This window comes from Sarcophilus harrisii, chromosome 5 (genome assembly GCF_902635505.1).
Source record: "Sarcophilus harrisii chromosome 5, mSarHar1.11, whole genome shotgun sequence".
Taxonomy (NCBI): Eukaryota; Metazoa; Chordata; class Mammalia; order Dasyuromorphia; family Dasyuridae; genus Sarcophilus; species Sarcophilus harrisii.
Genome location: NC_045430.1, coordinates 46,467,158 through 46,493,662, shown reverse-complemented (window position 1 = coordinate 46,493,662; position 26,505 = coordinate 46,467,158). Strand labels below are relative to the sequence as shown.

The following is a 26,505-nucleotide window of genomic DNA, read 5'->3' as shown; positions in this document are numbered from 1 at the left end:
AGATAAATTAAATAAAAAATTCAATCGAATCTGCAAAAACCATTTTCATACCTTAAGTGAGGTACAAATTAGTAGAGAAATTATTGGTACTTGAATGTTGGTTCAGTTTCAGAAATATTTCATTTGCTTCCTCACACATAAATTACTTAAATACCTTAATATAATATTCTTAAGTAAAATCAGCAAGTTCTTGATTCTTGACTGGTAATAAAGTTTGGTGATTTGAGTGGTACAATTTATAATAAGTTCACAGAGTCACATCCTTTACATAATTGATGCACATTTAGAAGGAAAAATGAGAGACTATATAGATTGAGTACAATTTATTCTTATAACATAGGAGGCTTTCTAAACTTATAAATAGGAATCTGTGTAAGAATTATGTATTAATGAGATCCCAGAAATAGTTAGAGATTTGATAAAAAATGAATAGTGGGAGGTGGGGTAGAGAGATCCAGCTGAAGCCTCAGTGTACTGAATAGTTTATTTCTCCCTGAGGATTGTATATGATGAAATTCTTCTTTAAAAACTCTAAAGTAAATAATGTCCCCAAAGTCCTAGTATCATTTAAAGTAACAATCTTTAGACAGCCCTAGGACTTTTGGGATACCTTATTTTATTGATGTCTTCTGTATTTTGACATCACAATCATTTTAGGCCTCCTTCTCCAAACTGAATTCTTTCTTTTGAGAAATAATTGTAACCTACCCTTCATTCCTATGTAATCTCTGGTGAATCACTTAACCTAAGTGAATCTGAGTTTCTTTATCCATAAAATAATAGAAATGGATTAGATGGTCTGTAGTGTTTCTTCAAATGCTAGGGCAGATGAGCTTATGATTCTATGACTATACTTGATAATAGATATATAGTTTTCTGTCTATGTGTTCCCCATATCTTTGTCATGAGGAGTTAGATGGGTTTTATAATATATTCTCTGGGACTCAAAGTAGCCACTTTTAATAAAAAATAAAAATGGTGCCACCATTTGATAAAAATCTCCATCTAGCTTGATAAATAGATTTTGGATTACTAATAACAAAGTTCCAATTAATTTTTTACATCCAAATACATTATTTTCTCCACTCTCAAATACATTGTTTCCATCTCTAATGTAGAGAGACTTCAAATAGACTCATAATGCTATTAAAAAGATTCTGCATTTATTGTTCGAATTGTTGGAATTCTTGGCTCTGTTTATAGAGGTGCCTGTGAAGGCACTGAGAAAGTCTGGGAGGGAGACTCCCTGCTTTTCTTGATTGAATTTCTGGATTTTATCACTAGTCTGCAATTATAAAGATCTTGTTATTAGCAGGTTATTTCTACAATCCTCCTCCTCCTTTTCTCCTCCCCCCACCCCCATATCTACTGAATCTGAAGGCTGAGATAAAGTGGGATTTTTAAAGTAATCATTACTTTGGCAGCATCTGGTTGTTAAAAGTCACACTTTTGCTACAGCCATTACTTGATCCATTTCTCTGTTTACATTGTCCTGATTGCCTTTTGACTGTACCACAGATCATAAAAAAAGACTTGGTTCCAGAGTGTGATGGATTACAGTATGCTGAGAAACATCTAGATGGAAGATATATTGCTAATGCACTTACTGTCATTAGCTACCCAAGCATCCTAAATACCTCTTGTGGCTCTCTGACCCACATTTCATAAAGTCTGTTGTTTTTCTCCTGCAGGGTTACTTCCTGAGCTGAGCCTAGAGCCTGTAATTCTACAAACATATCACTATTATACCAGACTCCCTAAACTAGCTATCTCACCTGCTGGGCCTGTGTTTTTCTGGTCCACAATCAGTCTAAAAAAGATTTCAGGGCAAGGGAGAGTTTTGCTCTCCCCTTTTTGAAAAACACAAGTTCAAATGGATCAGCAATTCTAGATTTGGAGAAGAGTGGGGTGGGGTGGGGGAGAACTGCATTGTTTTTCAGATCTATGGGTATTATTAAAAACATTCTTTTTTAGCTTGAGAATTTACATGCCACATTTCACCCCTGGCATGCTTCTAAATGAATTGTTCAAAGAGAAGTTATATTAGGACAAGTAGAAATTATGACCAAGACCATATGTGGATTTTTAGTTAATATTCATGCAACACCCAAAGGGAAGATGGTGTTGCACAATAAACTAAATATGTCCTAAGCAAATAACAAAATCTTTTCCCTGAGGACCTGGCACTCCAAAGGTATGAATCACACAATAAAAGGCTGGGGAATGGAGCACAAACATTGAGGAGGTACTGGAGCCCATAAATGGAATTCATTGAGGAAGTGGTAACTGGAATATAGGATGCATGGAACAGATTTACTTTGGGGTTTTGGAAATAAGGGCTTTGGGGCACTTGATATCAAAGATGAAAAGCCCACCTTGTACAGTTTAATTCTCTTGATCTGTGTAGGGCAAGAGTAGGTTAAAACAGCCCATACTTTGCAGAACTGAAGTAATATCCTGCAGTGGGCCAGCTTGCCTTTGTGAATTAATGAGCAATGTCCCTAAGTTTTAAATAAATGACTTCTGTGGTCTGGGCGCTGATGAAAACTACAATCTGATTTTCCCAGAAGGAACTCAGGGTGTTTGGGAAGTGCAGAGGCTGACTATACAATAGCCCTTGAGGGCTGTCTGAAAGAAGTCTTAACGAGTGCTTAATGCACCAGAAGGACAGAGAGACCCATGTTAAGTAATAATAGAAAAACTTGTTAAAAGCTACCAGATTTTACACATACAGTTTGAGCCCCAGCCACTCATTCATCAGGGACAGCAGGATGTGCCACTTTCCAGCAGTCTTTAAGAAATATTTATTTAAAACCATTGGTGGCTTGAAAATGGAGTCAACTTTGCAAAGTGCTTACAAACTCTTAGTGTGCTGAACCCAGAACCTTTTAATACTTCCATGCTTCCAAGAGCTTTTAATTATTGAAGAGGTCCATCAGTGCATTATTTCCCACCATGGCTCTTCTGCAGAGGATGGTTTCCTTGGATTTCTTAACTCTCTCTTTTCCCTTTCTTTTCTCCCCATCTCTTTCTTATTCTTTAAAGTTCATGTCTACATTATTCCCTTGTAATTAATATAGACCTTGGGGTTTGCATGGAATCTCTGGCTTTTTCATATAATCATTACGTTATGGGAATTGGGGCTGAAAATTCTAGCATGTAATACTGAAGTTGATTATTTTTTCTAATGCAATTTATTTAGACTACTGACAACAGTTAATTCCAAAATGTCCTTTAGTTATACAAGTTCTAGTTATTGACCAAGCAGGAGAATGAAACTTTAGATTACACACTAAGATTAAATTTGAATAAGTTAACGGATGCTCCTGAAAAGAAGGTAAAGACAAGACTGGAACTATCAATGTGCTTTTATTTAATTTTTAAGTACTCAACAATCCACTCTGGTGGAGTACACAATGAATGCAAATCAATCCTGACCTTCAGACATATCAAAAATGCATTCACTGGCAGAGAATATTTTTTCAAGGGCACATCAATATTGCCTACACATACTCTAAAATGAACAAGCGATATTATTCCAATTTCAACTTTGTTACAAACTGATGGACCAAGCTTTGCGAAGCAGATGGAGGCTTATTTATCATACAGCCTGCTCGTTTTGTTTGTAGGCTACAAAGACGAGGTCCTTGCTTACCAGGAGAGTGACAAACAGTGCCAGGGCCCAGAGAAGCAAATTTGTCTTTGGCACTTTTGGGTTGTCTCCAGCTAGGTGCAACTTTTGAGGAGATGTTTGGGTTCTCATGCATCGTTGCTACATGCAGCAGAGGGCGCTGTAGTAGTGCTGTTAACGGTCCAAGGCAGCCTTAGGTGTAAATAGGAGAGTCGCAACCTTGGTACTCCCGGGGTTCTCCATCTCCCTCAGCCCCAAGCTGGACTCCCTCCGCTCGCGTCCCGCCTTCATCCTCTAGGAAACAGAACACGGTGAAGTCACCCGCTTCTCTTAAGTTTATACCACCTTGGAAAGATTCCCTGTACTTTACAGAGAAACTACTGACTGAGGGACTTCTCCATCCTTCGAGTTCACTCTGGCATTTCTAACTGCACCCAGAACCTGTCTTTGGCAGCTTCGGAGAATATTTATTGTTTCTTTGTTAATTTAATCCTCATTCCCAGCGGCCCCCCCCCCCCCCCCCCAAAGGCCCCCAACCTGCATGCATCTTTTCCTCTTTAACCGCGTCTTCTGCCAGAAATGCTTTACTATTTCCTGCCAGCATTCCTTTGGACGACCTGCTCGCACAATGGAACTTGCCTTTTTGAGTTGATACCCCTGGGGGGATTTAATTAAAGTCCCATTTCTTTCCCCGGGGCTGTGTGTGTGTGTGTGTGTGTGTGTACGCCGAAAAAACGCGGTTCTCTCCAACCTGTTCTTCCTTCCCTTCTTTCCTTCTCCAGATGACTTTCCAGTTTGACCATGGAGACAACTGGCAGTGCTTGGCACCGAGAGGACTGGGCTGGGGACCAAGTCTGTGCCAGCCGCCACCGCCGCGGCGGCAGGAAAGAACAAGTCTCTTCCTAGTCCTTTTCTTCTTCCTTCTCTCCTCCCCCTGTGCGCACCCCAGCCACCCCTTCTCGGGCTCTCTTCCAGCAGTCACCGATTGGTCTCGGTGGCTTTGCAGTGTGAAATTGAAGGCGAAAGAAGCCGGAGATGGGGAGATGGAAGAGGGGGTGGGGAGGATAGGGGGGAAGGAGGAGGAACCCTAGATCCGGGCGAGGAGGTGCTGGTTGAGAGGTGGGAGGAGCAGCCCGAGTGGAGAAAGCGGACGGAGGGGTGGCCACGCAGGCGCGGGGGGAGCCCCCGAGAGCCCCACGCGGGTGCTTCCCCGAACCTCCAGCCGCGGCTTCTCACTTCAGTGCCGAAGGGCTTGGGGACTGGAAGGAGCTAATAAAGAGTGAATGAGCTTCAGCCGCTCTCCACGGCGGCTGGAGACCGAGAGCACCCAGAGCTGTGCAAGGGAAGGAGGGGAAGAAAGGAAGGAGGCGGAGGAGGAGGCGGAGGAGCAGAGGCAGCTCTCGCTCCCGTCCCTCCCACTCTCCCTTCTAGCCTCTCTCTCCCTGTTCTCTCCTCCAGCTGCACCGGCAGCCCAGCTCTGTCCTGTCGATCCCTCCCTCCCCTCACTCGCACCCCGAGTCGTTCCCTCACTAGCCACCCCCTAGCCTCGCACCGTATCCAGGGCTCCCCCTTTCCCAACTGCCATGGGTTAGGGTCCGGGAGGAGCGGAGGAAAAGGGAGCCTCAAAGCCAAGCACTCAATAAACCTGCCGCTTGCTCGTTGGCTGCCGGCTCGCCAGGGCTCCCGGGGATGGGGAGAGCGCTCTGAGCCCGCGCCCCGGGGACGGGGAAGGAGGAGACAAGCGGGGCCAAGAGTGAAGAGCAGCAGAAGAGGGGTGGGTTCCAAAGCTTGAAGGGGGGGAAGGGGGAGTAGGGGAGGGGTAGAAGGGTGGGAGAGAGGAGGAGGAAGAGAAGAGGAGGAGGAGGAGAGGAGGAGGAGGAGGAGAGAGGAAAAAAGTGAAGCTGGAGAAGCGGAAGGTGGGGATTGATGCTTCTTTCTCTGTTGCGGCTGCCCTTGTATTCGAAAGGGAGCAGAAGAGAAGGCAGTGGAGAGATGATTGCTGAGTTGGTGAGCAGCGCCCTGGGGCTCGTCTTGTATCTCAACACCCTGAGTGCGGATTTCTGCTACGATGACAGGTAAGAGGGGAGGTGAAGTGAAAGGGAGGTTAAAGGAGCTGAATGGGAACTCTGCGAGCCTGGTTGGCTTGTCCCGAGAGTCCGATTGTGAACGGCGTTGGAGGGAGAGTGGTCCCGGCTGCAGGATTCAGCAACATAACAATCGTCACTCCCCCCACCCCTTTAACTACACCCCTTCCTCCCCCCCCAGTCCCCTGGCAAACCACGGGAAGCAAACCTGACTAGTTAGTTTCAGCTCCTAATCTATTTGCAGCGTTCACTCCCAGTTTCTGGTGTTTGCAGACACTAAAGTTTCTTAAAAGAAATCTCTGCTTTTTTGGGGAAAGTATTCAATGGACATTAACTTAAAAAAAAAAAACCCTTTAAGTATTACTTGTTGTCACAACAACACATTAAGTGATTTTATCTGAGCAAACCCCCTTTCTTCTCCTGCTCCCTCCACCCCCCATTTTCCCTTTAATAGAGCTTCCCTTGCAATCCCCTACCCTCTTTAAAAGACCAAAAAAGTCAGACTTATTCCTAGAGGCAAAAACAGGCGGTTGACAGTTACTAATTTCCCAGAATAAGAACCTCTTGCCTGCCTCAACTTTCCTGGTGTGCTTGTACTTGAAAGCAATGGGATGCTGCCCCTGATGTGCCCCTGAATAAAATCTAAGAAGCTGCATTTCATATAAGTCTTCAGCTTTCATTTATGTTTACGAGTTTTCGTTTATGCTTAGCAATTCTTATATACTAATTAGGAAAGATGAAGTTCATGAAGCTTTGACGTGGTCTTTTGCTTTTGGGTTAGTTTGGATGGCTAATGAGACCTGAACTGTGTTGTCAAAGAAACTGCATCGATTTCTGGAAAATGTCACATTGATGCTGGTGTCCCTACCTATTTTTTTCCTTTAAACGTGCTAGTGTTTAGAAACTGATGAAAAGCTCCATTAGCCATTAGGGAAAATTCCAATTTGTGTCTTTTCCGGTGTCTTAATCTGATTACAATTAAAACAGATGCATAATTAAAATATATTAGGGAGAACAGTATGCCTGGCTAAACTTATTAACTGTCCTGCGGTGTTTTGTGCTCCATTGAAATTAAACCATTCAAAAAGTGAGCACAGATTTACTTTGACAGCTTTTCATCAGCCCTTTTCTTGCTATGGAAAGTGTATAGATCCCTTGGGTTAGGGTGAGGTAGTGCCTGGGATTACTTGTAGTGGTTGGATAGTGAGTAGAGATGAAGACCGGATCCTCTCCTGGTTGTAATTAGCACTTTTATATAGTCTCTTTTCTCTACTATTAACCTAAAAGCATGTGTATATATATGTCTTAGGTCAGCGATTCTTGATTCACACCCACTAGTTAGACTGCTTCTGAAATCCCAGAGTGATCCGTGTGGCAGAATTCAAGAAATCCTTCTTGATAAATGAACTGGAATATTTGTCAGAGTTTAGTAGAGGGGAAGCCACTGTTAGATTTTAACTTTCCCTAAACTTTTAATCACAGTTTACAGATTTTTACTGTCATATACTTTGAGAAATAGTTTGTAGTGCTTGTGACAGGAGTTTTCTTGTTGTAGTGTAGTGCACCTGCTAATATTGAGTCTGCCTATGACTAGGAAGAAGGGGAAAAACCAAGACAAAACAAACAAAAAACTTCAAACATTGCTAAATTTGAGTTGAAAATGGGTTAAAAAAATGAATCCTTACCTTCCATGACTTTGTTTGGGGCAGTTTGAATTGCAAATGTGAAAGTAATATTAGAAAAAGGTGAGAAATTTCAATGCAGGAATATGCAGGTTTGTTCTTTTTAAGTTAAATAGCTTAACTTTTTGGGTCCTGTGATTTGAACATTGCCATGCTACATTCTTAATAGTTTTTTAGTTCTTTTTGGGAAATGACATTACACCCAAGAGAAAACTGTACTTTAATATAGTTAAGGTTTTATTTAAACTAACTTTTTATATTATTTATATTATTTAAAGACTGACAAAAATGTTACTCCTTGCTCCTAAATCATAATATAGAAACAGTACATTTGTGACAAATTCATGAACATGTGTTGTCTTTTAGATTTAGATGTTAATGGTAACTACAATTATTCATATCACTTTTTTCTCTAAGAAGACAGCATACTTTTGTATTGCGTGTGTACACACACACATATTGAAGGAGTCTGATACTTCATAATTTTGACATTGATATTAAATCTTTTCCAACCTATTTGTTCCCTCCAGTAATTGAGGACACATTTTAATTGTGATGTCCACTTCACAAACCTATATAAAGTACATAATCCCAGTCTTTCAAAGGCAATCTAATTATGACATAACTTCTGGTGAAGATTTAGTGCTGCTCTGTAGTTGCCCTTGAAATAAACTAGTATGTGATCTTAGTAATTGTTTTCTTGTATTTTTGGAGTTTCTCCTAAATGTTTCCTCCTTCATGTACTGTTGTTTCATTACTAAGATATAAATCTCAAGTATAGATCATCCCAAACTACTATCCTATAATATGCATTTGCTATTATATAATTTACCCTCTATAAAATATGTACTATGCAATATATATATATATAAAATAGTATTAGAAAACTATTCTCTCTTTATATTTGTGTTTGGTATACACAAAAAGTTATGTAGATAGAGGCAGGGATTAGGGAAATAAAAAACAAATCCCAAAATCATGGCTTGCTCTTTCCTACTACTCTGCGTCTTACAACAAACTCCCAAGTTTAAAACATGGCTTTAACTAGAATTGTGGACTTATGCTGCCCCACAGGAGATTTTGTGAAATACAAGCCTCTAAGAGGAGGTCAGTGTTGGAACTGCAGGGTCGACCATTCTATATATGTGGGAGATAGCTCTGACTGTTGACTTCCTTCAATCAGAGTTTTGCTTTTAAAATCCAAGAATCAGACATTTGATTCTGGTATGTATCTTGTTGCTATGACTTAAACTTGTCATTTTGCTACCTCTCAAAGTGCTATCAAGTTTACTTTAGAATTTAAAGTGTTTGTAATGGCTTTTAGTGTTTGATATAGATTAGTTGAAATAGGAACTAAGAACAAAGCAGAACTAAACAGTAATACTTCTTTTTGACAAAATCAATTTCTCTATTGGTAAAATTGAATGTTTTGCATGTGTTTCTTAATGAAACCTAAGAAATTGCCTGAGATGGGTAGCTTCTGAATCAGCATCTGAATATAGAAATTACAATATCCTGTTGGCTTTGCCCATAGTAGGTACTTAAATCATTGTTGAATTCATAGATCCAGTTTAGATATTTTTTCCTTTTACATACTTTTGTTCTTATAAATCATAGGATAATAATATCTAATACTTATCTGATCCTTTAAAGTTTATCAAACATTGTACAAATATTACCTCATTTGTATTATGTATTATGACAACCTTTAGGTGATAAGAGCTATTACTAGTTCCACATTATAAATGAGGAAACAGACAGATAAGTTTAAGTGATGGGCCCAGGGTCACACATAGATCTAGAGCTGAACAAAATCTTAGAGGCTGTTTGGTCTAACTGTTGCATTTTAAATATGAAAAACTGAGGCATGAGGGTTAAAGTGACTTGTTCAAGGTCATACAGGCAGCAAGTACCATATGATGATCCTGAATTTCAAGTCTCTAATAAGTCTGGAATTGCATTTAATAAACACCAGCCAGTTGTCTAACCCTGAATTTGTGAATTGTATATGACTCTTTGATGTACCTCTCACTTTTTCCAGATCTATGTGTCTTTTCATTAAATACGGTGGGGGGGGGGAAATAAGGTAAAGGAAAGAAAACATTTCCTTTTTTCTGCTTTCCTCATAAATGTTAATTATGACAGCTGTCATTTTGCACTTTTCTGAAAGATGCTATTTTAACACTCATAAAAATAACATAAGAGACAAAGAAAGGGTCTTCTAAAACCACAAACTTGTTTTGAATAATTTTTTATCTTAAATTAACCATGCTATTTATTAGAAATAAAACCCTATATCAAAATGTATAGAAAAGTACATAACAAAAGGAAAGTGAATCTCTTCTTTATGACCTCAAATCATCATGAGCCAATGCTTCAGATAAACAAAGTAGTCTGTTGAGCCAAATCATTTGGGATTCATAGAGGGAGGATGTGTGCTTGTCCCTTGAGGTTGTTAATTTTACTATTGTACATTGCTGTGTATGAAATCTAACCAAGATGATTTTCTATTTGGTTCTTCCATCATTGTATTCGGAACTTGAATTCTGAATAATAAGGATTCTCTGTGCATAACTTTCAGGAAAGATCCCACAGGAGGATATAAGACTATCAAAAATTCACGCTTACATAATTGTGGTTTAGTTGGTCATTTGGGCTTAAATTCAAACTGTGGTGTTGGCACACTGATAGTTGGATTTTTTTCCCTAACTTATTTTGATTGACAGTATTTAAAATTGATTAGTGCTAGCTTTAAAGCTACAGTTTCTCAAGATCATAATGTATTAAGAAGAACTTTACTGTTGATATTTACCCATTGTCCCCAATTGGTCTTTTAAGGTTCGCTTAACCTGCCCTTTTGACCTCATGTTCCATATCCTTTTTGTTTCATGCCCAAATGAAGGTAGTAAGCTTAGTTTCTTTAAAAGAAGACAGTCTTTGGAGGAAACTGAAATGAACTAGCAAATTCCAATATATGTTAACACAGCTAAATCACACACAAATCATCAATTTGTTTATTGGAAAACATCTCCAGACAATTATTACAAAATTAAAGGGGAAACATAATTTCCTCTAAAGCTCACCTTTTACTGACTAATTACTTATAGAAACAGAAATCTGCAATAGTCTTTTTCTACTTTTAAATTCTCCTCTCAATTTAGAATATATATTTAATAAAATGGAAAACAAGAGTCTAATTTATTGTTTATGCATTGTTTTATGTGGCACTTTTATCTTCTTACTAAGTTCTTTGATATTTTAAAGAGCTGGGCTTGGTGAAGGACTATGTTGCTCTGGACAAGTAAATCTATTTTATCTGAAATCACAAATTAAAATCAGGCAGAGTCTGTAGACTGCTGTGAGCTTCCTCTGTTGGGCTTGACACAGAATTTAATCTAGCAAGTGACCCACATATAAGCACTGAGAGCATGTACAAATACTCCGGGGAAAATGGTTTGCCATCTGTCTCTTGGTTTATTTTTTGGGGGATATATATACATTTGATTATTAATTTACATGTGGGATTCCACCAGCCCTTTGTCTTGTCATCTACACTTAATTTTTCAGTGCTAATGCACCCCTGTGGTAGTGCTGAACTCCTGCTACTCTAATTTTGAAATGGCTACAACCTTTTGGATTCCAACATGGACTAGAAGCACAGTTTGTCTTGCTAATCTTTTTCTCATTGCTGCTCAGCACATTAAATGTACTTGTTTAAAATGGTCATGATAATAGCAGCTATTTAAAGTTGTGGTCTTTAATACAGGGAAAGGAAACATTTTCTCTGGAACAGATGCATGTATAATTTTAGCAAAAGAGGAAGGCCCTCTTAAAGGTACTCCAATAAAACTGCAATTACCTACCCATAAGCCTTCTTTCTGCTGTTGTTCTTTGAGGTTCTTTACAATGAGTTAAATATTTTCTTCTTTTGATAAGTTGGAAAATTTCCAGAGGATGGATCCTTTCATCTGGTGAGGAAGACAATCAGGATGGCAAAGTTGCCTTAATACCCATATTCCATGGGGATCAGATAAAGATATGGGGGGAATGTTTAGCATGGAAAAACGGCAACAGTTAAACTATCTTCAGGTATGTAAAAGCTGTCAAGGGGAAGAGAGATCATATTAGTTCTCTTTACCTGTAGAGTTACTCTCATGGGCAACAAAAATACTAAGATGGGTTAGTTCTGCAAGGCAGAATTGGGAAATGAAAAAGTTGCAAAGAAGAAAAATTAAATTTGATGTCGGGGGTAAAAAAAGTCTTCATAATTAGAGCTATTACTAAGTTCAATGGCTGCTTGTGGTTTCCTTTTTAGAGGTCTTCAAGTAGAAAGAAGGCAGATAATTACATTTTTGATTTAAAGAATTTTTTTTTTAGAAATGGCTTGGATTAGATGAAAGAACATGAACTCTTGAGTCAGAAGACCTAGGTTCAAATCCCATCTTTGATACTCAATACTTGTGTGGCCTTGGGTTAATTAATCACCTAATCTCTGTGGGCCTCAGGTTAAATGTATTAGATGACCTTTGAGGTCACTTCAACTCTAAACCTATGAACCTTTGAGCTGTCCAACTCTGGGGAAAATGTGTATATTGTTGCCTCCTAGTAATTTTTCAGTTATGTCTAACTTTTTGTGACTTCATTTGGGCTTTTCTTGGCAAAGATATTGGAGTGGTTTGCCATTTCCTTTTCCAACTCATGATGAGGAAAGTGAGGCAGACAGGGTTAAGTGACCTGCCCTCGGTCATCCAGATGGGGGGTTGTTTGAGGCCAGATTTGAACCCAGGAAGAAGAGTCTTTCTGACTTCCAACTTAGTATTATATCCACTGCACCACTTAACTGACCAATGTATTTCGTACTTCTTTATTTTCCACTACAAGAAAAGCATTGTGTATTTCACCTCTAATACTTAGACTTTTTAACTTCTAAAAAATAATTTGACATATAAGTCAGTCTTGAAGGAAAGTTGAGAGTAGAGTTTCAAAATGAAGATCTGCCTTATGTGAATGCATATTGTATTTATTTAAAAGCCTTGGAAGAAAGAGCTTATTTAAACACTTGATTTTTTCTAGAATTGGTAATACTTTGTGTTGAAATGATTTTCTATAACTTTGTTCAAATTTGTATTTACTTGTATCTTGCTTTATCTTACATAAGTTCCTTGTGGTCAGACCTCATGTCATTTTTATCTCTGTATTCCCAATTTTAATGCCTGATAAATTGGTTTTTTTTTTCAAAATATATAAAGAACAATGTTCTTGTGTGTCTATTCACAAAGAATTGTCAGTTTCTTTGAAGATTTAATCTTTATGTGCTCCCAAGAGGAAGAAAAACTATAATATCTTACCAATTATGCATGCAATGGAAAGATGCTCACTTTTTATAAATGACTATTTCTCCAGTGGTGAACTGACCCTTTCTTTCTTTTGCTAACATGGTCAATTCATTTTCTTGTAAAACTATTGCACTCTGAAAAGTCTTTGAAGCAAGGAGTCAGAAGTTAGAATTGGGAAGACACTGATGGTTTGTTCTTGCCATGGCAGGAAGAATCTCCTTTTATAATTTGCCTTCTTTTACTTTTGTTCCTTTTGAATTTGTAATTTGAATATCTGCATATCCTTTAACATTTAAAAAAATTATAATTGGCTTTTCCCCAGAAAAAAAGTGTGACTGGCATTCCTGGTAGGCAGGTAGTCTTAACCCTGATCCTTTTTTCCCCCCCCCCCCCCCCCCCCCCATTGCAACCTTTACATAATGGCTTGAGAATCCATCCTGAGTTGTTGTCAAGGACCATTGTTTTCCTTCAAGGTCTTGGGACTTCTGGACTCTGTGTTAACCTGGCTACTTAAATAATCTTATGGATTCTAACCTTCTGCCTTCAGAGATTTTAGCACATATTCTAGGTAGTTTGTTGATGCCAACAAGACCCTATGCAGTGCTATCAAGTTACTATTGATCTCTCTGTCCTCTAGCAGTTCAAATTTTCAATCACATTTGTCATTCTCTGGGACTCAAGGTTTCCAGAATGAAATGAAGAAATGTTGGTTTTACTCACTTAGAAAAGAGGAAAAAGCCTGCAATCCACCTTGTTTTCTTTTTTTTTTAGACAAATATTTTAAGTTTACAGCTGAAAATTACTTATTTTGAATTATTGGAGAAGGATTGAGTTAGTTCAGGAGAATTTTGAAGAAGGCAAGTTCATAAAATGATGTATTTCTAAAAAATAACATGGAGAAACAGAATTTTGGTGATGTTTAGTTGTTTAAATTGTGCCTGGCTTTGAGATTTCATTTGCAGATTTTCTTGGCACAAATAGTGCAGTGGTTTGCCAGTTCCTCCTCCAGATCATTTTACAGATGAGGAAACTGAGGCAGACAGAGCTAAGTAGCTCTTTGTTGTGATACTATTTTTGGGGTTTTCTTGACAAAGACACTGGAATGGTTTGCCATTTCCTTCTCCAGCTCATTTTATAGATGAAGAAACTGAAGCAGACATGGTTAAGTGATCTGCCCAGGGTCACTCATCCAGTTTTGAACTCGAAATGACTCTTCCTAACTCTAAGTCCATTGTTCCATTCAATACACCACTTAGCTGCCCTTATGTGGGCCCTATGGCCCCTATGGATCAAGCAGGGAGGATTTTAGCAGTTATCTGGTTCAGTAGAGTCATTAATGGAGATGAAAATGTGGCCTTGAAGAGATTAACTGTTTTGCCCCAAATCTCACAAATTGTAATTGGCTGAGTCAGAGTTTGAACCTCAGTATTATTTTTCCTCCAATCAAGTTCTCTTTCTCTTATCACTATTCACTTTTAAAATTCATGAATCAGGAAAGAAGGAAATGGGTCTGTGAAATCTTTAGCGTAGGAAAACACCCAGATTAGGAACTTCCAAAAAAGGTTGATACCTTTTTTGTTAATATTTCAGAGAATTGCCTAGAGCAGTGAAAGGTTGACTCGGGTCATACAGCTTGTATGTGTCAGCAGTGAGATTTTAACTCAGTTCTTCCTAACTCAGTTTCAATGCCAACTCTCCAGTCCTTATAGAACACTTTCTCTTTTATTGTTATGATAGCAACTAACTGTCATTCTTTTTTTTTTTTTTTTAATAGATAACACTTTAAATAATTTCCTGTTTGTTCAAGAACGGGGTCTAGAATTTCTTCTTTAACAAATGTTTATTAAATTTCTATCATGAGTAAAGCCTTGAATTAGATGAGCGGGATATAGAGATAAAGATGGGTTTTGTATTTATTAGAATCTTATGCAGAGATAACTATAATACATTACTAGGGTGTGTTGTGGGCACAGAGTGAATGGGGAAGGGAAAGGAATAAGCATTTATATAGTGCTTACTACAATAGGCCAGGCACTGTGCTAAGTGCTTTATAAATTTGATCTTCACAACAACTCTGTGGGAAACGTGCTGTTATTATCCCCATTTTATAGTTGAGGAAAATGAGATAAAGAGAAATTAAGTGACTTAGGGTCACACAGCTGTTGTTGCTGAGTAGTGTGTGACTGTGACCTCATCTGGGTGTTTTTTTTTTTTAATTCATTAAATTCATTGAAATTCATTAAATTTATTAAAATTCATTAAATTTAATTCATTAAATTAAAAAAATTCATTAAATTTTTAATTTAATGATTAAAATTTAATCTTTTTTTTTTTGATGAAGTCTCTACAGTAGTTTGACATTTTACAGATAATAATTTTACAAATGAAAAACTGAGGCAAACAGGGTCACAAGTTAGTAAGTATCTAAGGCTAGATTTGAACTCAGGTGTTCCTAACTCCAGCCCCAGCACTTTAATCACTGTGCCACACCAGCTATCAGATAGGAAAGGGAGGCCAGAGCCAGAGTCAGAGAAATTTGCTTATAATTTTGTCTTTATTTGTCATGTTGTTGATAATCAACCAACGAACAGGCATTTTCTATATGCAAGCACTGTGCAAAGGACTAAGTACACAAATACAAATTGGAGGCAGGCTTCTGCCCTCAAGAAGTTTACATTCTACTGGGGAAATATAACTTCTTCACAGAGAGATAAATACAGAACAGATTTAAAAAATGAAGACTACACAGTGATTTGGGGGAGCAAGTAAGACAGTGGTTCTTATGGTTGCATAATAAAGGCTGTGTTAAAAAAAAACTTGTGCTTTTCAGAGATATCTTAACGTAGAATCATTGAAAAATATAGCATACAAGTTGCTATTTTGTGTGCCTGTTGGATTTGCCTCTTTGTCACTTTCCTGAGCTTTTTATTAATGTATTTCAAGGTGTCTCAGAATATGATAAACCACTAAAGAGTTGCTTTAGTTAAGGAATTGGTCCTCCTGGTTTACATAGTTTATCAAATGAAGTAATCAAATAAATCTGTTGTCACTTCTGTCAAATCTCATTGTCTTTTATTATTCCCATGCATTCCATGGAAACTACTGATTCTTTAAAAGTTCATGATTTCATCTGGGTGGGTGGGCCCTTCAATGACATGGATTGTGACCTCTCCATTCTTTAATAGATGGTCTTCAGATTTGTTGTGTTGAAAAGAATTCTTCACTCCCTGTGGTGACCATGCTTCTGATGATAAGACTCCCTGAACTTTGCTAGACTGGTCCCTCAGAAGACAGGTCCCTAGTGTGTGAATTCATGGGGCTGTTACAATTTGGCAGCTCTTTTAAAGTTTATATTCTTCAATTGTAGCCTTAGGCAATCTAATATTTCTTCCATCACACAATGAGGCATTTGAATAAAAGTGTAGCTTTTGTACAAATTTGAGATTTTTATTTAAGGCAGGAGTTTCTTAACCTGGGATCTGTGAATTTGTCTTTCTAATATTTTGAGGACTATTTCCATATAATCGTTTTCTTTTGTCATCCAGTGTCTTTTATTTTCTGCACTTAATTATTCTAAGAAGTGGGTTCTCTAGACTGCAAAAAGGATCCATCACACAAATATTTTAAGAACCTCCGATTTAAGTTTATTGCCTCAAAAGTCACAATTTTTCTCCCTTAAAATGAGGTGGAGTGGTTCTAGCCTAATGGATTGTGTAATCAGTTAAAACTGTTAAAAAAAAATTTATGATCTTACATACCTCAACAACAATACTATACTATATGATGATGAATTCTGACGGGTGTGGCCCTCTTCAACAATGAGATGAACCAACAGTTCCAGTAGAGCAGTAATGAATTGAACCAGTTACACCCAGCGAAAGAACCCTGGGAGAAGACTGTGAACCAGTACATAGAATTCACAATCCCTCTATTTTTGTCCGCCTGCATTTTTGATTTCCTTCACAGGCTAATTGTACACTATTTCAAAGTTCAATTCTTTTTGTACAACAAAATAGCTGTATGAACATGTATACATATATTGTATTTAACTTATATTTTAACATGTTTAACATATATTGATCAACCTGCCATCTGGAGGGAAGGAAAGGAAAAATTGGAACAAAGGGTTTTGCAATTGTTAATGCTGAAAAATTACCCATACATATAGCTTGTAAATAAAAAGTTATAATTTAAAAAAATTATGATCCCAACAAAAGAAAAAGGGATGTAAGATGTTCTCTTACGTGGAAATTTCATTTCTTAGTATTACCTAATAGGTATTCTAGCCAGCTCAAAATTGGCATATAGGAATGCATGGTGGGAATACATAGGCTGCAACAAATTACCAATGGTGATTTCAAGGAGATAGTCAAGGAGATAATGACAAGGAAGGAGATTGTTAGATGATTAAATATGAAGAATAAGGTTGACAGATCAGGGAATTGTAGATCTACAGCTTAAAGGAACCTCAGAGGCTACCTCATTTTGATACTTTCATTTACCGATGAGGAAACTGAGACCAAGAAAGTTTAAGGGACTTATTAAAATCTCACAGATAGCCTGAATACAGTAATGCTACCCACAAAATATTATTGTAGCAAAAAAAAAAATGATTCCTTTGCAAAGGGTGCTTACTCTGTGGAGTACTCTGTGGATCATAATCTTTGATAAGAATCTCTCCTTGGAATTTTTGTGTTGGGTTGAAGTGAGGGTGGGGTTCAGGGTGGAGGGAGTAGGTGGGGCCAGGGAGTTCAGTTTATACTTTAATTTCCTGGAAGAGTAGGCATTCAACAATTTAATGTGAAGTTTATATATAATGGAGAACTGATTTTTGCTGGGGAGGCAGGATGGGATTGGGGATGTGATCACCTTAAGTGGGAAGTGGGGGGAAGATATGCTTCATGATCTATTACTTGGCATCTTAGTGCAAAACCTTGGTCTTTTCTTTCATGCTATGGACATAATAAGTTAGTGATATCTTCAGTTGCTCTTGAATCATCACAGTTGGTGCTGCTGTCTCTTCATGACTCCATTTGGAGTTTTCTTGATAAAAATAGTGGAGTGGTTTGTCATTTCCTTCTTCAGTTCATTTTACACATGAGGAAACAGGCAAACAAGGTAAAGTGACTTGCTCAAGGTCACATAGATAGTAGTATCTGAGTCCAGATTTGAAGTCAGGACCTTCTGACTCCACTGAGCCACCTAGCTGCCACCTCTAATGTATTGGAAGAATTATTAATTTCTTCTGATAACATTTTGAATCCATTTTTTTTAACAGAAATATTCTATCCACAGTTTTTTTTTTTTTTGATTAAAGTTGTTTATTTTCAAAACATACGCATAGATAATTCTCAACATTCCCCCTTGCAAACCCTTGTGTTCCAATTTGTTTTCTTCCTTTCCCCCTACCTCCTCTCCTAGAACACAAGTAATCCAATATAGGTTAAACATGTGCAATTCTTCTATATATATTTCCACAATTAGCGTCCTGCACAAGAAAAATCAGATCAAAAGAAAAAAATGAGAAAGAAAACAAAATGCAAGCAAACAACAACAAAAAGAGTGAAAATGCTATGTTGTGATCTACATTCAGTTCCCACAGTCTTCTCTCTGGGTGCAGATAGCTCTTTTCATTATACGACCATTGGAATTGTCCTGAATCACTTTGCTGTTATCTACAAAATTTTAAGAATGTTTAAGACTTCAAATTATATCAAGTCATATCTACATGTGCATAATATGGTTCTTAATATTTTGAATGATATTTAATTGATTGAAGTTTATCGATTATTGTTTCTAAACCCAACAGAAAAACTGCTAACCAATATGATACAGAGTATTTGAAATCTTTGGCTATTAATTTAAAAATAGTTCGTAAAGTGAAGTTTCATGTCAGGAAAAGTTTTTTGTTGTTGTTTTGTTTTTAGATAACCTACTCAATATAACAAATCCATTCAATGGATTCAAAAAATCACTTAGCATGATTTCTAATTATAGACAAAATCAGATGTAAGAAGACCATGGTGTTGCAAACTAAGGAATTGCTTGAATGATTACATCATCCAGCCAGTGTTTCTGAATTTAGGATTTTTGTTCTGAACCTCTCATGTAAATAGGGGATTATGACTTAACCACAGGATAAAAATGAACCAAATAAGCATAGATGGATTGTGAACAGCTTTGTTTTTGTCCAAACAAAGTTCTAGGTTGAAAATCTTGTTTTTATTAGCATTATTTTACCTTCTTGTCTCAATATTCCTGGAGTGTGAAAGTGTTTAGTGAACAGTTAATTCACTTTGGAAGCAAGTCTCCCCAGTCAGAAAGGATTTTTTTTTTTTAAATTTTAATCTATCAATAGCATAGTGTAGGGGACAAAAATTGGCTTTGAAGTTAGAAAATCTAGTCTTGAGTTTTTAACAAGCTTTGACATATACTGACTGCATGAGCTTGGGCAAAATATTTAACCCCTCTGTTCTTTGGGTCAAAGGTATTGCAGCAGGAGCACCATGGCACTCCAAATGGAACCTAAGCCAGGTTGAAATGTAGTTAAGAAATATTGAACAAAACAAATTAAAATACAATAAAGCAGAGGTAATTATGTTAATATGTGATTTTCCTAGTCTCTCTGCAGCCTGCAGTGATTCTTCTATATAGTTAAATAACTCCTGCTTCTAGTGGAATTTGTCATCACTCTTCTAGGCAAGTCTCTAAGACAATATTTGTCAGAGAAAGTGCCAATTTACCTTCGTAGAGGGAATTTCTGCACCTGGAAGTCCCCTGTAACAACAAAATCATAGGTTAAGTCTCTATTCCTTATTATACACCATAAAAGAATATTCTCAAGAGGAAATGGCTTTTTGTCATGACTATAATGATTATATTCATGGAGCTGGCAAAGTTCCTCAGTTTTCAAAAGCTATTTGGCATCACTACTCCCTTCTGTACCTTCTCTAAAATACAGGTCATGAGATCAGGGATCTTGAGCTGGAGGCATCCTCTGAGGCTGTTTAGTCCAAATCACACCCTCATTTTATGGATAAGGATCTGAATAAAGCATTTGGAGGTTAAATGATTTGCCCCAATTCACTCAGGCAGTGAGCAGTGTTCACAATCTGAACAAATATTCTTTACTGCTCTAATCATATTTTGATTCCATTGGATGGCCATGTGAAATATCTCAGAGACTTGTTCTCAGAGGTGGAACAGTCCTAGGTCTTTGTCCTGAGGACTCCGCCTCACCTATGAATTGTATTTTGAATACTTTTGGCTTTCTGTTCCTAGTATCATAATAGTCTTATCACTTACAATGTTAAATATTTTGAATCCATGGAAGAGATTACTTGTAAAAAAACTTTGGAAGAAAACGTTTTATGGAGTATATTGTTTTATTCAGAACAAAATTTTATTTTTCTGATCCTTTAAATATTTAACTACTGAAACCATATCCCAAAGTGCTTTTAAAAATATAGGATAGCAGATTCAGGTCATTTACACTGGAATCCTGGTTCTGCCATCAGGTCTCTGTAGTATCTTGGAAAAAAAGACTTCGTTTCTCTAAGCTTCAGTTTCCTCATCTGTAAAATGAAGACATGAGACTACATTATTGCTAACATCCCTTTTAGCTAAAATTCAATGATGACTATGGGAGAGAGAAGGGATTCATTCAAAGGTGAGCTACCAAGGGTAAAGGTTTCTCTCCAGATGATTTGGCTATGAAATTTGAAAAAAAAAGTTCTGAGATAGACATAAAGGAATTTGACATTTTAGGCCCATGTTGAAGGAAGAAAGTATTTATTGCATATTTAAAAAGCCAGTGTACCTGACTGAATCCCTTTGGTAAAGCTTACTTACAATATGATCTCTATCCTGGAGGCACAACTCAAAGAGGAAAAGTGTATCAAGCATAGTCTTTGGTTTTTATAGAACAGAAATGTTTTTAAATTTTAACTCGGCATCATGTTGAGATGAATCATCCAACCAAGCTCAGGGAACTTAGCATATGAATGGCAAATCATAGCAAACACTTGTGGGTAAGAGATTTGGAGCTACTGGTCTTCTGACACTGATTCCTGGGAGATCGTGATATTTCAAGATTTACAGCCATATAGTGTCACCAGGAAAATATTTGGTTGAAAATGTGATAATTTACAGTTGTTAATAGCACTATATGAATTTCTCAAATATAATTTAACTTTTTATCTTCTTACTATTTAATTTTGGGGCTAGCTTATTATACCTTTCCAGGAGTCCTTTTCATCTTTTTCACTGCTATATGAATTTATTAGGTTGCTCTCTTTTGACTAGACATGGATTGAGTCATCAGTGATTTGGGGCTTGATATAATCAGCACTATATCGTCCACAGAAAGGACCATAAGATCAAAGATTTAGAGCTATAAGAGACCTTAGAAGTTATTGAATATAGCCTACTCATTTTACAGATGAGAAAATCAAGTCATAGAGATTAAATGATTTAGGAAAATTCAGCTAATCAGTCTTGGATGGAATTAGAACTGAACTCTCATTGATTCTAAACCCAGTGCCTTAACCAGAACCTTTCAAGGAACTTGACATCTATTGAGATTCTCCTTAATCTTTTTGTCTAATATTTTTTCCTCTAGAACCATCTGGGTCCAGTGGCAAGGAGGAATGGAGGTAGATTTCATTATAATAGGAGACCTTGACTTTTTTAAGCTTAGCTTAGGTCTCAGTTTGACTGATACAATATTCAATCAGTGAGTTAGGCTAGGTCAGAAATGAGGCAAAGAATGGCCTCTTTTGCCTAAATTACGGAATACCAAAAATTTTAATCTGGGAGGGGAAGACTCTCTTTCTGGCCCAAGCAAAAACAATAGCTATTTACATTCACTCTGAGTCAGTCAAAGCCCAAACAATGACTAGTTGGCCTGGGACCTATTATTGGTCAGTCAATTAAAGCCAGCATGATTTGGGTCTTATTGATAATCAGAGGTTTAGTAAAGAGGATGCTAGTGTGACATCAAGATGAAATAAATTCAGATCTTGCCCTTGACTTGTACAAGCATTGTGACTCTTGTCAAGTCATTTAGTCACCATGTGCCTCAGGCCATTATATAAAATTTATCTACCCAGGTCTAGTTGTGACTTGCTGGTGGAGGGAGTTCACCTAGCCAGTGATCCCTACCTAATCAGAAATTCCCTGTAGTGTTTTGTAACCAGAAAACAACCTAACACAATAAGAATAAATATTTCTATGGTTGCATGTCATTAGAAATCCCAGATGAGCCTAACAAATGGTTGTATCTCTCTAGAAACCCTCTGTTTCATTGAAATTGTGTATTTTAATATGTTTTTAACTTTTTGCAGAAGTTGTACTGACTGATAGATAAAACCTTGACTTAAAAATGAAACTATTTGCATTCTGCCCCAAATTTGAAGTGACTTAGTCCATATTATTTAGCCAGTTGGAGCTTCAATTTCTTCTGTGCAATGCCAGTATCTTTTCTGAATCTTTTATATGGTAATGCATTTTTTTGTTTGAATAAAAATTATATGTACATATATATTTATTTTTCTCTTTACATAGAAATATGAAATCATGTTGAAATCTTGGGAGGTAGAATCTAGTGAAATACATACATACATACATAATTAAAAAAAAAAGAAACCTGTGATTTCATTGATTTGGGGAGTTTTTGATGAGAAACTTTCTTTACCAGTGCTAATTGACACCTGCTCTGCAACTTCTAATCTTAGGAAATTGCATCAAGAAATGAATTGATTTGTCTAGGATCATACAGCCAGTGCATGTCCAAGGACATTTAAAGCCAGGTCTTTCCTCATTTCAAAGTCTATCTTTAACACCACTGCCTGATTATTGATGTCAAAATGAGGCATAGAACCTAACAATATTACAGTCTTGTTGATAGCTTCATGAAATAGATTGATGTTAAATTCTGGTTTTGACAAGTGAATGAACTGATAAGCAATTACTATCCTAGCATAGAATTTGAATCTCTGTAGTTACAGTGAAGCAGCTGCTTTTATTGGATCAAAATGTTGGACAATCCATTAAATGAAAATTTGGCTGGGATGGTGTGAAAAACTTCCAAGCTTTGGAAGGGAGGCAAACTAAATATAGACATTTGGGATGCTAAAGCTCTAAGTATGTTGTAAGGACAATCAGACATCAGGTGATAAAAGAAGCTAGGGGAGGTTAGAAATAGAATCACATTGTAATAGTGACTTCATTCACCTTATAAAAAAATGAAATAAAAAGATAAGGAGTACAGTCAAGACAGGTAGCTCTCCTGATGGGCTCCTGATGAGTCTACTGACTCTTCCTATTTTTAGTCCTATACAGTAAAAAAAAAAATTAGATAAGTAAATGTCCTAGAGAAGTGAAGGCTAATATTTCAACCTTTCCTTACTAACTGATTTTTGGTGAATCTTTTTCTAAAGTGCACCATTCATTTCTTTTAACATTGTACTATCCTATAGACTTGGGACAGCTAGGTGGCACAGTAGGTAGAGTGACAGGCATGGAATCAGAAGTCTCATTCAAATCTGATTTCAAACTATGTGATCCTGTGAAAGTCACTTAACCTTGTTTGCTTCAGTTTCCTCATCTGTAAAATGAGCTGAAGAAGGAAAAGGTAAACCACTTCAGTGCCTTTGGTTTTCTATAAACCTAGCTGTTTCAGATGATGTGGGACAAAGTTTTAGGTAACTTTGTCATAATGAGTCAAGAGAACATCTAATTCATACATCTTCTTTTCAAGGATAATTTGAATCCATTTCCTTTTGCGGGAGAGACACCTGATCCTTCAAGAGGTAAAAGGAGTCTAGTCCAATGTCATAAAAATAGAAGACTGAGATTTTGACCAAGATCCCTAGCTGCCAAATCTAATTTTCTTTACCCTAGACCCAGCTTACCTTACCCTAGGCTACTGGACTGCTTCAGTTGTCACAGGTTTAGCACATCATGTTGATGTTCTTAGAGATTATAGCTCTGGCATGCAAGTATCATGCATGATACCTTAAAGTACAGAGTTGTTTATTGACTGAAATTTTTCTCAATCAGGTCAACAGTATTCTCATTAACACTAAATGATTTTACATATATATATATATATATATACATACATATATATATATATATATATACATACACATATTTGTGTATAATGATAACCATCTCTAGGGTGATAGTGAGGAAGAAAAAAAGGAAAAAAAAGTTACATGATAATTGTTATATATCTAAAAGAAATAGCAAGTTGTACATTATTTGTTGTTTCATGGGCAATCATCTTTTTTTTTTTTTTCCTATTCTGTTATGTTATGGAAATACTTATTTTATTTCTTAAGTTCATAATAAAAAAGATTAGATTAGCATAGTCATTAAGGAATTAATGATTTTTTTGATTTATATTCTGATGATGCCAGTAAATACTTGTGTGCCAAGCTGTAAGATGCTATAACATATTTTCTTTCTACCTCCTTCTTCCTTCCTTCTTTCCCTCCTTTTGCATTTGTTGTATATTTATCATATGTTTTCTTAATTGTGAACCTATTGTATCCTCCTGGTAAAATGGAAGTTCCTTGAAAGCAGGATTGATCACATTTTAAAATTTTGTATTGACAGCATCTATCATAGTATCTGTCATATGGCCACCACTTACTAAATGTTTGTTACATTCAGTTGCTGGATTTTATTCCCCTCATTTGGGATGTTTGCATTTTTCTGGCGCCGTCAGTGCTGTCATCTGTACCATTTCTTGACATCCATTGTGATCTTATCTTTTTCTTCTTTTTGGTCTGTGTTATTTGCTGTTGCTTATCCTTTTGTTTTTTGTGTGAAAAGCCTGACTTCTCATATACATAACTATTTAGAGAACTCCATTCCTTGTGGAGAATGAGTGTCAGTAAATCAGTGCATTAGTTCCATTTTTCATTTCTTGGAGTTTTCTTGACTGTGTTTCTGAAAATATGTATCAAAAGACTTTCACTGTCATCAAAGATTTTTCTTAGTTACTTTGGGGTTCAGAGTTGTCTTAGTGGCTTAAAGATTCCAAAAGGCAGGGTAGTTTAGACTTTATTTTTTTTAATGTAAATTTTTTTTTTTTTTGAGATTTATATGAACTAATACTGAGTGAAGTGAACAGAAACAGGAGAACATTGTACAGAGTAACAGCAACATTGTGCAGATGATCAACTTTGTTAAGACTTTGCTCTTTCCAGCAATACAATTATCTAAGACTATTCTAAAAGACTCATATTGGAAAATGCTGTCTACAACCAAAGAACTGTGGAGTCTGAAGGTAGATCAAAGCATATTTTCACTTAATTTTTTTTCTTTTTTTTTTTCTCTTTTGTTTTGTTCCTTATTTCACAGCATGAATACTGCGGAAATTTTTTTTTTTTACTTTGACTTCCTTTATGATTTCATTTATTAAAGGGCACTCAAACTTTTCTTTACTTATGCTAAGAGGCACATGCTTGAAAATTTATCTTAGAGAATTGTCTATAGCACCCAGAGGTTAAATGTCTCATCCAGGATCATACAATTTTATAACAAACATAGAATCTATCTCCCAGGGTTGTTGTTAGGATCAAAAGAGATAGTGGTTACAAAGTACTTAGAAGAGTGTCTGAAACAGTAAAAATTATATAAATGTTAGTTTTGATGGTGATGATGATATGAAGACAAAATGAAAAGGAGATGAAAGAAGATATAATGAATAGATAGTATCATGGAAACAGTGAACATCAACTTGGACAAATTTTGAGAAATAATGGAGGATAGGAGGATCTCATCCATGGAGTCACTAAGAGTCAGACACAACTGAATAACATAATTTATTATTAGTATTAGTTGGGTATTGTCTAATCTGTTAGATATTGTCTAATCTAATTATATTGTTATATTTTGTTTATATATATTATATATATATGTTTATATATATATATATATATATATATATATATAAATCAATGCTGAATTATTTTGTCTTTTATTTATTTGACCATGTAGATCTTATTGCATTAAAATGTGTTCCCTGCTGCATCGATAAAATGAACTTTGAATAAGTATGCTGTATTGCAAGAGGCAGCTAGATGGCACAAATCCCTTCACTTGCCTCAGTTTCCTCATCTATAAAATGAACTGGAGAAGGCATTGGCAAACCCACTTTGGTGTTCATGCCAAAAAAACCTCAAATGGGGTCATGAAAAGTAGATACGATTAGTCAACTAAATAACAAAACCCCAGTTTTTTGTAGAGTTGTTGTGAGGAATAAAGCTTATTCACTTTCCTTTTCATTACTTCATTGAAAGACATGTAATCTGGTTTCAAGCTTTGGTTTTCTTGCTTTTGAGGCAAATGGACTTCAATAAATTGATCTCACCCAGTATTATTTATTTATAAAATGAGTTTAGGAGATTGAGACTTGATGACTTTAAGGGCCTTTACAGCTCTAGGTGTATTTTTGTGTTCAGATTCAATACTGTCATTGCTCATTATGAACCAAAGTAGCCAAGTGCAGTGGATAGCTCTGGAGTTAGAAGATCTGTGTTAAAATTCTACATCAAATTCTACATGGTGCTTTATTGCTGGGGTGATCTTAAGCAAGTCTGTCTTCTGGTAACAGTTTTCTCATCTGTAAAATGAGTTGATTGAATTAGTAGTTATAGGTATTTCACCTATTCGTGGTATTATACTTTAGGTTCTAGATGACCACTCTTAGATATCTCAGATATTGTATTTTGTATTGAGTTATTTGATAATGACTTAAA

The 26,505-nt window shown here is 36.5% G+C and overlaps 1 protein-coding gene and 1 long non-coding RNA gene across 3 annotated transcripts in view; one reads left to right on the top strand and one right to left on the bottom strand.

Moving 5' to 3' along the window:
• Positions 1–3,353: 3,353 nt before the first annotated feature.
• LOC116419357 lies at positions 3,354–4,376 on the bottom strand. The gene is made up of 2 exons (XR_004229646.1): positions 4,169–4,376; positions 3,354–3,925 (listed from the first exon to the last, which is right to left on the bottom strand). It is a non-coding gene; the product is annotated as an uncharacterized LOC116419357 (long non-coding RNA).
• Positions 4,377–4,702: 326 nt separating this feature from the next.
• The window catches only part of TMTC2 (transmembrane O-mannosyltransferase targeting cadherins 2), a 532,742-nt gene continuing 510,939 nt past the window's right edge, over positions 4,703–26,505 (top strand). Inside the window, exons 1-2 of one of the 2 annotated variants that reach the window (XM_031938906.1) lie at positions 4,703–5,405; positions 5,598–5,706. In XM_031938906.1, the coding sequence (XP_031794766.1) occupies positions 5,624–5,706 (83 nt within the window). In that variant the 5' untranslated portion in view covers positions 4,703–5,405; positions 5,598–5,623. Of the gene's footprint in view, positions 5,406–5,480; positions 5,707–26,505 lie in introns of those variants that run through there. The other variant, XM_031938905.1, reaches the window with a different exon arrangement.